General features: G+C 45.4%; 2 protein-coding genes across 3 annotated transcripts; both read right to left on the bottom strand.

Annotated features, from left to right (window-relative positions):
• Positions 1–643: 643 nt before the first annotated feature.
• On the bottom strand, positions 644–3,699 carry LOC124195934 (mucin-5AC-like). 2 transcript variants are annotated; one of them, XM_046590630.1, is made up of 5 exons: positions 3,276–3,699; positions 3,066–3,121; positions 2,793–2,866; positions 1,120–2,725; positions 644–1,035 (listed from the first exon to the last, which is right to left on the bottom strand). In XM_046590630.1, the coding sequence occupies exons 4-5, from the start codon at positions 2,716–2,718 to the stop codon at positions 793–795; spliced, it is 1,842 nt and encodes a 613-aa protein (XP_046446586.1). In that variant the 5' UTR covers positions 2,719–2,725; positions 2,793–2,866; positions 3,066–3,121; positions 3,276–3,699; the 3' UTR covers positions 644–792. The 2 variants fall into 2 exon arrangements, with proteins under 2 accessions (XP_046446586.1, XP_046446585.1); XM_046590629.1 differs by lacking the exon at positions 3,066–3,121 and having other exon boundaries at positions 3,276–3,669.
• A 1,702-nt stretch (positions 3,700–5,401) lies between these two features.
• LOC124195932 (vitellogenin-3-like) lies at positions 5,402–12,953 on the bottom strand. The gene is made up of 17 exons (XM_046590626.1): positions 12,771–12,953; positions 12,405–12,697; positions 11,846–12,287; positions 11,634–11,779; positions 11,416–11,553; positions 11,178–11,342; positions 10,873–11,112; positions 10,255–10,781; positions 10,003–10,171; positions 8,161–9,927; positions 7,872–8,091; positions 7,321–7,802; positions 7,076–7,249; positions 6,734–7,007; positions 6,512–6,660; positions 5,771–6,427; positions 5,402–5,671 (listed from the first exon to the last, which is right to left on the bottom strand). The coding sequence occupies exons 1-17, from the start codon at positions 12,793–12,795 to the stop codon at positions 5,528–5,530; spliced, it is 6,012 nt and encodes a 2,003-aa protein (XP_046446582.1). The 5' UTR covers positions 12,796–12,953; the 3' UTR covers positions 5,402–5,527.

The raw sequence follows: 12,953 nt of genomic DNA, 5'->3' as shown, positions 1-12,953 counted from the left end.
GTTTCGTCGGTGTAGTGAAGTGTTTAAAAAATTTAAAATACGTATAAAACAAATAACCCTTCGGGAAAACATCTTGTTATATTATTATGTTTGTTAATTTTTTCCTTGACCATTTTAACCCATCATAAAATTCTTAATATTCGCTTGCCAGTAGTAGGTCAAGTCAGATTTATTTTGCCATTCAGCATAAGAAAGATCAACGTATGCTGCATGCTGCATAATATTTTTCCTCGATGTTTTATTTGGCTTCATGAACGTTTCGCGAAATTGCCCCTCACTTCTAGGCCAGTCTACCCTTTAAGGGATATAACAGAAAAGGGCTTGCTGTTTGCGGATCAATAAATTGTGTGAGCACCAGATAAAAGAACTAATGAAATGGGGGAAATCCGTTATTTGTGCATTGCTATTAACAGCAGAAACGTTAGAAGTATTCATGTCCTGGATCTTCGTGATTGCGCTGTGAGATAATGCGTATGATAAGTACCGTTTTCTTTCTGAAATATTCATCATCGGGACTCATCGTACTTAAAAGACCCCGCAACCAACATTCTAGTACAATTCAGGTACAGTTGGAACAAGGAAGGAAACCGTAAATACTGTAAATTGAGTTCAAAAGAATAATAACGACATCTCGCTTTTGTGGTTCACGATCTGAAAGGGTATATTTCCAGGAAACAGAAAAAAAGACACAGTAAAAAATGAAAAACACCGCGTAAAGCACGAATAAAATTAGTTTGTCGTTTTGAAAGTGAAATTAAAATTATAGTTATTTGATTTCTCCGCGTTACATAATTAAGCGTTGGGAAAGCGTACCGGCCGCCATCCGGATTTAGCGTCATATGAAACGAAGCTCCGCTGTGTGTATGGCAAGTAACGAGCTCGGCGAGGAGGAGGGAGATCGTGCTTCATTATTAGGTCACTCAAATTCACATTTTCCCCATCGGTTTCAATGGTCGCTCCTTGGACGCGTTCGATAAAAGTGGCTCCCCCAAGTGATTTTGGCTTGACTCGCAATCCTATCACATGGCTTGATACCTAGATAGAAAAACAAATGATTAAACGCGATAAGGAATAAATCACATGGGGTATTTATTTAAAATGTAACTTTAATCATATTACCGAAACCTCGGGTGGAAGGTTAGCTCTATTTGCATTTTGGTAGGATTGCAACGCCTTGACAGGCTTGTTTGCCTGTTTATTCCGGGTGGACGAACCAGTGATTAGAGAAATTTTATTTCCCTTACTGGAAATGACTTCATGCCGGTGATAATCCTGATCATTCTCGGGTAATGATATGGAATATCCCGTGAATCCGGAGGCTTTTTCTGGCCATGACAAAGAATTTTCCTCTTCCGTATTTGTCAAAGCGGGAGAATTCCACCTGTCTTGTTCGGGTGCTGGGGTAGTAGTTGGGTTGGGACGTAGTTTGACAGGTTTGCTAGCAGTTTTCACTGGGAACAGCGTTGAAAGAGGAAGAGCAGGAGGATGACCTTTAGTTTGTTGCAGAGTCTGTGGTCGTTGCGCAGCATTCAGATTTTGCTTCTGGTTTTGCAAGACACTCATTGAGGCGGCTAGTAAAGAGAGCCAATTGTTATTTCCAGTTGCAACTGGGGATTTTGTATTAATTCCCTCTGGCCTTTGCTTGGGGTAACTATTTTCTTTATTGCTATCATATTTTTCTCTCGTATTATATGGTTTCACGCTGTATGTGTTGGACCGAATGGGGAACTCGGAAAAATATGCTGGATGGTTAAGTGCGCCTTTCTGCGGTGATGACTTGACCGCAACAGTTGTCGGCTCAGATGTCACCGTTTCCACTCGCTGGTTGCTAGATTCGATTTCATCTTGTTTATGATCTTCGGACGCAACGCTTCCGATGTGGGTCGGCCACTTCCACCTACTACTCCAATTACTGGACGGGATGTTTTTAATGGGTCTAGTCGTTGTGGTGGAAGATAAGGAGGAAGCAGAGATGGCGGTGGTTGTCGGGTTCGGTGGCGAAGTAGTTCGTATTCTCCACACGCTGCTCGGCTTTTCCGTCGCTGGTTTTTCTGTTGTTGCTGTGCTGATCTCCGATGGTTCTGAGCTGATAGTCGAGGGCGTGACCTTTGGTGGAAAACGAGAGCCTAGACTACCCTTGAATTTGTTGATTTCTTCTTTCGTGTAAGGCTTGAAAGTGGGCTTCGCCGTTTGGGTCTGACGGGCTGAAATAATCTGCGAGCAGGAACTGCCTACCGTACAGGATATGCTGAAGAAAGGGATTGTTGGAGCGGCTTTATCAAATAGCGGGGAAGGCGTCGTCGTTGTGGTAGTCGTCGTCGAACTATCTCTCACGAGGTTGCTAGCAGAGTTGGCAAAACCGAATGGTCTTGACGTCACAATAAACGGCTTCAGTCTTTGGCTAACATTCAACGGACGTCTTGGAGGAGGAGCCGGAGTCGTAGTGGTCGTTGTGGTCGTCGAGGTAGTCGAAGAAGTTGTCGAGCTATCCCGCACGGAATTGCTACCAGCCGAGCTACCGAGGCCGAATAATTTTGAGGAAGTGACGATGATGGATTTGAAGGGCCTTCCGCGGGAGTCGCGGCGGTAAGTTTGGGGACCTTCGTAGAGTGCCACGGGTAGGTTAGGATCCACACTCACCTGTATGTCAACTGGGACAGCACTCAATGCCGAAATAGCGAAAATCGAAAGCAGGAAAACTGCAAAGTCCCGTCTCATTTTTCTTCTATAACGGTAGTTTGAAATAAGAACGAGAAGCGGTATATAATAATAATAGCGTCATTTCCAAATACCTTGAATGTTTTACACCTTAAGTCCAGTCCAATTGTTGGTCATCAAAACAAAATTTCAGTTTGGGAAATTCAATCTGGTGATATAAAACGAAATAAAAGACGAAATTAACTGCTGAGTAAGAGAAGCTCTCAGGACTGCTATGTTTGAGCAAAAGAGCGTTACAGTGAAAATCTACGAAGCACTAAAGACAGACATGAAATGGTCTTACTTATAGGCACCGAGAAAAAAGCAGAGAATATCTATGTATACTCTGACTCAAAGGTTAAACACACCTGAAACCCTCGAATGGAACCAATAGAAAGTCAGCTTTTCAATAAGATTGCAGCAGCTACATTGAAAAAACAAACAAATAACAGTCAGCTATTCACATTACCGTTTCTGCTCTGTGCTGATATAGCTCCGATCAGTCTGATACCAAACACAGCCGTTCTGTATACTGTTATATATAGCTAAAACTTCTCAACATTTAGCGATATATTTACCGTTTGGAAAGTCCGTTTTTCGTTGATGTTGAAATAGTTTGTCTGTCGGGTTGTCACTGTCCAAGCATCAGTGTTCCGGACGGAGGTCCACCAACACTTCACTGATATATCAGACGGTAGACTCGCTCGGTTTTCCTTTTTCCACAGCCCTCAATCTTCGAGACGGTTGAGCAACTTCAACAACCACCTTTAGTTGCGTCCGAACTGGCCAGGATGTAATCAACGACTAACTCGCCAGCAGTATGTCTGAACACAAATGAAGCCTTGAACTTGGCGGGGCGCCGAAAGACTCAACTATTCAACAGGTTGAAAACCGTAAAAGTGTGATAGGGAATATATATAAGAACAGCACTCTCCCGTGAAAATGTGTATAGCGTCAGGAAGTCTAAAGAGAAACTCACAGCAGTTGTGCCTGAATCTCGAAATACTGGTATAACAACAGGAGGCTATAGTCTAACTGACTGACTCACTTTCAGCACGTTGACCCAATTTTCTCCTCTTGGACATCGCGGTTGTAGACCATACCTATGGACAGGAAAAAAAAGAGATTAGGCCTGCTTGAGTAACAATTATGACAACATTTCAACCAGCCTGCATGCTGCTGGGTATCCATGACTGGAGAGATTTTTTTTTAAATTAGGACTTAAAGTATATGCGATCAAAATTATATGGTTATTTCGACATCATTTCAAGTTGTTGTTGTTTCGAGAAAATACTAGGATAGATCAAGAGGCAAATGAGGTAAACGAGTTACGCGCTCGTTTCATGTTATTTGATGTGTATTACCTCAGCTTTGTCAGTGTATATAGTAGGCTAAAGGAGGAGGGTGGAGAGCAATGATGCATGCGGAATAGAATCTACGAAGTAGACAAGAAAGTAGTGAATGGAATATATTATGTTCACTTTGCCGGTAGGTTCCGCATCGGTGCACACGCGCGCCTTACTGACCTACATTTCTCCCTCGCTTCCCTGTTTGGTATTTATTCTTGGAGTAAGTACAGAGTAACAGTAAACAAACAAAACAAGGGAAACCATTTTTTTCTGTACCACCTAAGAAGGATTTGTTGATAGCTCAGTTTGTTATTGTTCTCCACCCTAAATCCTCGAGCGTCTTTTTTGTTAGCGGATGCAATGTGTTGCTGTTGCAGTATGGTAAATTATTAGACTTTCATTTCCGTCATCTTCGGATGTTAGCCTATTGTTCTCTGAAAAGTGCGTGTATTGTTCGTAAAATAATGATAGGGCCTGTACAGGAGATTAAACGTTGCACGATATATTTCAGCAATTCACAATTTCTACGCCACTTAATATTTGGGTGTCCAAAAGCTTTATTAGTTGAATCTGTAACAATTTTAGCGACTATTTATTAGATGCACTCAATTCGTGTTAACAAGTGTAACCGAGTAATTCTCCTCTATATAGCTTCACCAGAGTCATTTACTGGCTTCACGTTTATATTGTTGGGCGATATTGAGAAGAGAAACGGATCATAAAATCGAAGTAGTTTACCATTTTAGGGACACTATGCATCCCATACATTTCCCATATGTTTCATATGAAGCAAATAGCGCTAACTCACAAAATAAGCTTTCTCCTAGTCAACCATTTGAATAAAATGTTGAAAGTAATACACATTTTTGTTGTTATTATAATTTGGCACAAAAATGTAACTTACTTTTATGGGGTCTGTTTTTTTGGGGCTAAGCAGCTATTAGTCGAAGTCCGTAAAAGACACGATTGGAAATGGTCCTGGTCCTCGGTCCCAGAGTCCTACTTATTGGCTCTTTAGCGAGTGCTCGCACTCTGATCCATTCCCCAATTAGCAAATGCATCACTCGCTATAACCTACAACCTAAGTTATTAACATGAACCTAACTTACCTTAACCGTTAAGGCGTTAACGAGTACATTCGCTGATTGTGGGGAATAGATTTCGTAATTGATTGAATTCGTAATGGCCAGCATATTTCTTAACCATCTAACCCCTGATCATCAGTGATTATAAACCATTCCATTGAATGTGTACCACCTTCGGTTTATTTTTAACAATTCAATGTCATTTCGTAAAAGTTTCTTAGGGAAAAGAACTTTTAAAACTTTAAAAGAATAAGAAGATAGATAATTGAATTGGTTTTCATACTTCATTTGTATTTCAAAAATTGTTTCTGAAACTCATTAGTAAATATTATATTTCGCATGCTATCTATTTATTAACTACAACTAAATCCATTTTGTAGTGCTAATTGCCGTAGCTTAGAAAGCGACGCATGAAGTGGGGACATTGAAGACACGGATAATGTCAACTTGCTTGCCCATCAGCTCATCGAGGGGACGAGTCAACATCTCCTCATTCAGCTGCTCGGACAAGACGTTCTTGGGAAGGCAGTGGAAGCCCAACTATCAGAAAAACAAGTTCGTTAATACGACTCACATATCGTCACACAAATTTTTAATTAGATTTTTTCTAATCGACTTGAATAAAAAACTAATAAATACCTTCTTCTCAACGGTCTCTTGAGCGCGAGCTCCCTCAGCGCACTTGGGGACTGATTCGGTGGAGAAGCAACGCTTGTTATCCTGGACGACCATTTTGTTGCGGTAGACAGTCCACTGCGAAGGGCGGCGGATGGTCTGGCTAGACAAGATGTTCTGTTGGAATTTGGGCAACAAGGGCGAAACATCGCTGATACCGAAAACGGTCTCGGATTTCTCCTTCAAGCACTCTTCTTGGATACGGCGGAGCTCAGCAATATCTCTAGAAGAAATGTCGCTCTTGCATCCGGCGGGGTGTTTCAACTCATAGGCGACATCCATTAGGTCACGGGGAATAGAGCACTGGCGAGGACCAGTCAAATCGGTGACCTTGTTGCCAGTCTGAGAGCCGCAAAGACCACACAGACGACCGCGATGGATGGGAGAAGCCAAAACGACGACTTCCTTGGCGTCAGTCAAAACGCGGATCATATGGGAGAGGGGTGAGTCGACTTCGATGAAGTTGTCGGCGGTTTTCTTGATGACGGCCAAAACCTCTTTTTCGGCGTTCTTAACAGTGTAAGATTCACTGCTGACGGAGATTTCCATTCCGTTGACCTTCACCTTCTGTTGGGCAGGGAAGATTTCGATTTTCTCTTTGTTCAACAGAACAGTAACGACCTATTATGAGAAAACACCACAATTAATAAAATATTTCCAACTAATTAAATACTAAATATTTAATAAAATAATTAAATTTATTACTTTCTTGTCTCCTTCAACGCGAGACAGAACGGCGAACTTGTGACGGCCAGAGCAATCCTTGGTCAAGACTTGGTCGCAGCCAGCGAAAGAGGCGTTGTAGAACAGGCCATCGAAAGTGGTGACAGTCTCAGAACCAATCAAGCAAACGCCTTGAACGTGTAAAATAACAATATTTGTTGTAAATTTAAACTTTGCTGAAAGCTCAGTGAGAAATAAACCTACCGGGGGCAGCCAAGACGGAACGGGGAACGGCCATGCGCTTAGGCAAGAAAACCTCAGCGACGGGGTGGACTTCGATTCCGCGGAAGAAGACGTTGGACCAGGGTTTGTACAACTTAACATCCATGGAGCCGGCCAATGGGTAGTAGAGACCTTCGATGGTGATCTGGTTAGCAGTGTTCTTAACTTCCACTTGGTTGTCGGACATGTAAGAACCCCACCAGTTGCGGACGAGGTTGGAGGCCTTGACAGTGACATTGCGGACAACAGCGGGCATCTAGTTGCATCAAGTTAAGTCGTTAATCCGGTAGTCATATAGAAAAAAAAACAATAATATTTTAATACCTCGTTGTAGTTGATGGTCATAACGGCCTTGTTCAAGATGGAAGAAAGACGGCGAGCAGCGATGCATTCATCGCTCATGCTGCGGCCCTGGATCTCCTGTTTGCGGCACTGGGTCTGTTCCCATTTGTTGCGCAGAGTGGGGGACATGTCCTCCTCGCTGCGAGCCCAGGTAGTCTGACATCACCCATTAAATTAAGTTAATCAGAAAGCTCATAGTTGGAAACACAAAAGTAGGTGGTACTTACGGCGACAGTGATCTTGCGATCTTCAGTGCAAGACTTGCCGAAGCCAATCTTGACAGTGGAGCGGCGCTCGGCTTCATCCTTGATGAGCTCTTTGCGCTTGAAGATCAAGTTTTCGGGGAATTGAGCGTCAACCTCGGCGCACAGAACGAAGTTGTTCTGGCCCTCGACTTCATCGCGTCTTTCCATCATGAGGCTTCCGCGGTGGGATTTGCCGTCCATGCCATAGGCAATGGAAGAACCGATACGACGGGCCTTGATGGAAGATGACTTGGGGACAAGCTCAGCGGTGAAATCCAAGGAGTAGCCAGTGGGGTTGGTCAGAGTCTGGAAGACGTGTTGGAACTTTTGGGATTCCCATTGGCTGTCTTGTTGTTTCAAGTACTGTTCACTCTGGATCTGTTCGCCGTAGACGGTGTCAAAGAGGGACTTGGCGTGGAGGTGGCCAGCAAGGGGGGTCTCGAACTTGGAGTCAGATTTGGTAGCTAAAGAAAACGTATTGAGTTCATGAAATATCTTCTGAGAGAGGTTGGAATTGTTCAATTGAAACTTACAGATAGCGACGATGGTCTTGATGGCCTTGGTCTCGGATGAGGCCATATCGAGCCACAAGCTCCATTCACGTTGGCGGATGGTGGATGGCAGGGCCCAGAAAGCCAGAGTACCGAACCAGTCCTTGGTGTAAGCCCAAGGCTGGTTGGCAGCCAAAGGCTCACCACGCTCAACCCAAACGAAGTTCATGCCGAGGTGCTTCTCACCGAAGACGACCTTGTTCTAATATTAACAACGGAAAGAATTAGACTAAAATTGTTGAATTCCAGGGGACATGAAAATGACAAATACCTCCTTGGGCTCTTCGACATAAGTGATGCGCTTGGTCTCGGCGAGGAGGATAGCGGGGGTGAAGTCGCTGATCTTGCGGATGGTGGTGAAGGGAATAATGGAGTGCTTGACGATGCGGAGCTTATCGCCCAAGATTTCCCAAGCGGTCTGGATCTTGCCAGTCTTGACTTCACCTTCGACGGAGAAGCGACCTGGGAGAGCAGCAGCCCATTCCATATCGACACCGGTGGTGGGGTAAGAGCGGGCGAAGGGAGTCTCAACCATCAGGCGGGTGGTCATCTTGGAAACGATGACGGGCTTCAAAGCACCTTCCAACTTGGCGCTGAGAGAGGACATGGCAAAACCACCCTCAATGTTCGACTTCAGGGAAACAAAGACGCTGTGGTGGCTGGCCCATGAGTAAGCCAAACCCATCGAAGAGGGAATGCGGGCGAAAGAGTCCAAAAGAGGCAAGTATTTGTGGAAATTGATCTCCAATTTTCCGGCGTTCTCGCGGAATCCCTTCTGAAGGATCTGTCTCTCGATCATCTTGAAGACGGTGGTAGGGTTGATGGTGAAGAAGCGTTGGTAGTTGTCCAAGAAGTTCAGGTAGATGTAGAGCTCGGGCTGGCCGGTGGCGCGGGCCTCAATTTTCAGTTCCTCGTGGATTTTCTCCAACTCGGGGCTGATGATGGAGGATTCGTCCTTGTTGGCCTTGAAGCGAAGACCGGGTTTACCAACCAGACGGTCGATGAACTTTTCGGCGTGCTTGCTGTCAATGGAGAATTCCATCAACTTGGTGAACCAAGGTCCCATGGCGACGGACCAGCTGCTGTAGTGGTGAGAGGGGATGAAGGACTCGAAGCCGGGGAAGTTGACGGTCTCGGTCAAGTAGCCCAAACGGGTCTTCTCGGAGTAACCGGCCTTTTGGTAGTTGAGGGCAGCGTGGGAAGTCCAGAACATGGGCCTCATCAGAGCAACGACGGCTTCAGCGCGGACAGTCTCCTCGCGGTTGAGCGGGTTCTTGTTGACAGCTTTGCTGGCGATGGTGGTGTAGATGAAGTGGGAGATCTGGTCGTTGGGCTCGTACCAGGTGCTCAAAGCAACGCGGGACCAGAAAGCCTGGGGTGGGTTGCTGACGAAGAGCAGGGTCAGGGCGGCCAAGCGGACCTCGGTTTCTTCAGCCTTGTTGAAGAAGATGGGCATCAGCAGAGTGCCGACGATTTCCTTCTTTTCAACAGCCAAAGTGCTCAGGGCGAAGATAGCCTTGGCGCGGACAAGGTTGCATAGAGCCTCATCTTCAAAGTCCTCGGACTCGAAGCGGGACAGGACAATGTCCTCCTCTTCCTTTTCGGATTTCTTTGAGTTGAGGGATTTCTTGGCTTCGATCCACTTCTTCCTCATCTCCTTCTTGGACAAGTTGACCAAGTCGCGTTGGTTGCGCTCGTACCATTCGCTCTCGTAGTGAGAGCTGGGCTCGCAGGAGGTGATGAAAGGTTTGACGAAGGGAACGATAATTTCGTGGCCGATGTTGCCCAAAGCGGTCAGGAAAGCCATGCGCTCGCCGGCATCTCTGGCGATCTTAGCCTGTTCGGCCAAGTAGGGGACCAATTGGCTGGCGACAATGGAGTCGCTGGGGTTGCAGAATTCGCCCATAACCAACTTGGGGAACATGTTCAAGCCGAGGGTGCTGTTGACGCAGGCCTGGTAGACCAAACGAGACAGAGACAAGGCAGTAGTGATCTTGAGCTGGCGGTGGCTCTGGACGACTTCGGACTTCAAGAATTCCTGCAATCGTCCCATTCAAAATTAGTCGTGTGACACATCAATCATGAATCATTTAGGCCATATTTTGTCATTTACCATGAAGCTGGTCAAAAGCTCCTTGGTGGGAGTCTCAACAGTAGGGACGAGGGCAGAGATGGCCTGGACGGCTTGTTCGCCAACAATCTTACCCTGGAGGATCCATTCACGGACCAACATCAAGGAAGGATTGGTGCCGGAGAGCATCAGGGTATCGACAACGATTTGGCTGCAAAAAAAAAAACAATGCTTGGTTAACAACCGTCCTGAAACAAAACAAAACAATCTAATTTCATCATAGATTATGATTACTTTGAGGTGCTCCATTCCTTGGTCTCCCAGACCTTGGCGACGAAAGCCATCAACTCGCTGTAATCCAAAGATGCCAACACTCTGCGGAGCATGTTAATCTTGTCAGAGGTGTTCTTGGTGGCGGGGTCGACGTAGTAAGACTCAGACTCGACGTCGCTGATGATTTCGGAGAGCAAGCGGAGGGCCTCCTTCTTCAGGATCTCAGGCTCGACTTCCATGATCATGGGCGAGTTGACGTTGCGGAGAGTGGGCTTGCCCATAAGAGGTCCGTGGGTCTTGTAGTCATCATCGTAAGAGTAGGCCAAAGTCTGGTAGATGTGAACATCGGCGGAGATGCGGGAAACCAACTTGGAGTAACCAGTAGGGGTGGCAGATCTCAGGGTCAAGTGCTGGATGGTCAAACCTTCAGTGGCTTCGGTCTCATAGCTGAAGGGCTTGACGACCAACTTGTCAATGGACTTGATGCGCTGGACGATGAAGTGTCCCTCAGCAGAGGTACAACCGATGATTCTAACGGTGTCGGTGTGCTATTCAGAAGAAAAAAATAACAAGTTTAGCCAAAAGGTGTAGTAAAATCAATCATTAACTTATAGGGCCTAAAGAAGTAACGTCACATACCGAAATTTTGTTCTCGCAACCAGCACCGTTAACCAAGTTGCAACGAAGTCCTTGGTTGCTGTTGTAGTTGAAGACGGGCAGAATGCGGCAACTGTCCAAATCGCGGTTCTTCACGATTTCGTAGACGGGGAAGTTCTGGCAAAGTTCGGGAGCGGGCAAAAGCTTGGGCTCAGCCTCGACAGCCTCGACAGGCAAGCGGCTGATGTGGTACCAGGTTTCGCACTCGCCAGTCACGGATCCCTGCGCCAGTAATTTTTTTACTGAGACAAATTCCACTTTCAATCACAGGAAAATGATTCTTTTACCTCCATGGCGTGGTAGACGGTGTTTTCGGCATAGTAGTTGTCGTGTTCACCCTGATGGAAGACTCCAGAAGCTCCATCGAGTTGGAGTTGGATCTGGGCGGCCAAAGCGCGCTTGAAGTTGACGATCCACAAGGGCTCTTCTTTGCCAATGGAGACAGTTTCAACCTGAAATGACCAATACAGGTTCGATCAAAATTGCGTCCCATAATGATTCAGCACAATTATGATTGTTGTATACCTTGCCAGCGACAAACTTGACTTGGAAGGGTTTCTCAAGGTGCTCTTGGTCGATAATGCGAACTTCCTGTCCGGGGTCGACTTCAGAGTATTTCTCCATAACATCTTCGTTGAATTGCTTTCCCTTGGTGGAAAGAAGCTGAATGTGCAACACAAAGTGGGAAATGAAATTATAATTCGCCAACTACAATGAAACTAAGCCCTCTGATTTGAACTTACAGCAACGACGATGGTGCTCTCGTCGACGGGTTCGATAGTCAAACGTCCCTTGATGGATCCACCAGACACCTTGGTGCTAATGCCCATGATACCAGTTGAAGTCCAGCCAGCGTAATCGTATTCGTAGGTGTAACCGGCCATCCAAACTGAAGAGGATAGCCAAGCAGAATTTAGATCACCATTCCGTTAAAACAGAAAAGGCGCTCGATTACCTTTGCGAGTAGGAGCGGCATTTTCAAGGGTAAGTCTATCGACGGTGACGGGGCGTTCGATTCCTTCCAAGTTCAGGTTGGAGGGCACCTTTCTGGCGTCACCACCGTAGTGAGGGTGGTTGACATTTTCCCAGGACTGTTCGCCGTTCAAGATTCTTTGTTCAATGTTCTTGATTCTGAAAGGAGTTTCCAGTCCCTGGAGAATGGATTCTTTCTCAATGGACTGAGAGGCCTCAATTTTGTTGGGAAGAATCAAACCACAAGCCAGGATGTGGCTTTCTGGCAAATCCTTAGCATTCTTTTTGGCGATAAGGGAGAGATCATCGGGAAGGGAGTGGATGACAAGAACTTCATTCAAGATGCTGCGGGCATTGTTTTCGTAGAGTGATACCAACGAAGAGATCAGGCTGATATCGGTGCGAGAAGGCACTCCCGTAAAGGTCTGTTATTTAAAAATTTAATCGGTTTTACGCTTTTCTTTGTTAAGAATATACAAATTCTTAATAGAATCTATTTTTTTATTTTGTAATTATTTTTGAAGAAAATTGTTTCTTATTACCTTGACATTTCCAAGATGGCCAACCAGCTTCTCGTTCTCACGCTTTTCAGCATCGAAGAGTCGCTCGCCAACATTTTCACACTGAGCTCCCATTGAAGGTCCAGAGTGGGCATGGATGGCGTGTAGACCTGGCTCTAGGCCGTAAATGACACCTCTTATCTTGACAGGGCTATTGATTGAAGCTTGTTCAAGCAGGAGTTTGCCACTGACATCACCGACGCTTCCCTGGATGTTAACGAGGGCACGGCGAGGTCCTTCAACTGACTTTCCGACACAATATCCGACGGCGATAACTATTCAAATTGATGGAAAATAATAAAACTGTTAATTATTATTCTGAAAAATCATACAATAAATTAATCTTACCGAAAAAGAGTGCAAGGAGTTTCATTTTATCAAGCCCGAACCACTCGGTGAAGGGTACTTGGCAGGAATTCAATGAACTACAATTTTGTCCTATACCCTTCCACTATTATATAGTATCAACCAGAAATCTTATTCAGCAATCAGATAATTTCTTAAACGCGTTTCATCTAAAAAAGAGTGCAG

The sequence above is a fragment of the Daphnia pulex genome, chromosome 6 (genome assembly GCF_021134715.1).
Source record: "Daphnia pulex isolate KAP4 chromosome 6, ASM2113471v1".
In the NCBI taxonomy this organism is placed as follows: Eukaryota; Metazoa; Arthropoda; class Branchiopoda; order Diplostraca; family Daphniidae; genus Daphnia; species Daphnia pulex.
This window is presented reverse-complemented; position numbering and strand designations above follow the sequence as displayed.

What these genes read in the sequence shown, in the direction of transcription:
- LOC124195932 (XM_046590626.1), bottom strand. Translation starts at nt 12,795, where the DNA reads ATGAAACTCCTTGCACTCTTTTTCG. An exon ending in AAGGAATGGAGCACCTCAAA is followed by an intron (nt 10,172 to 10,254) that starts GTAATCATAATC and finishes TTTTTTTTGCAG; the next exon opens with CCAAATCGTTGTCGATACCC. An exon ending in ATGTCGAAGAGCCCAAGGAG is followed by an intron (nt 8,092 to 8,160) that starts GTATTTGTCATT and finishes TGTTAATATTAG; the next exon opens with AACAAGGTCGTCTTCGGTGA.
- LOC124195934 (XM_046590630.1), bottom strand. Translation starts at nt 2,718, where the DNA reads ATGAGACGGGACTTTGCAGTTTTCCTGCTTTCGATTTTCGCTATTTCG. An exon ending in ACCTTCCACCCGAGGTTTCG is followed by an intron (nt 1,036 to 1,119) that starts GTAATATGATTA and finishes TTTTCTATCTAG; the next exon opens with GTATCAAGCCATGTGATAGG.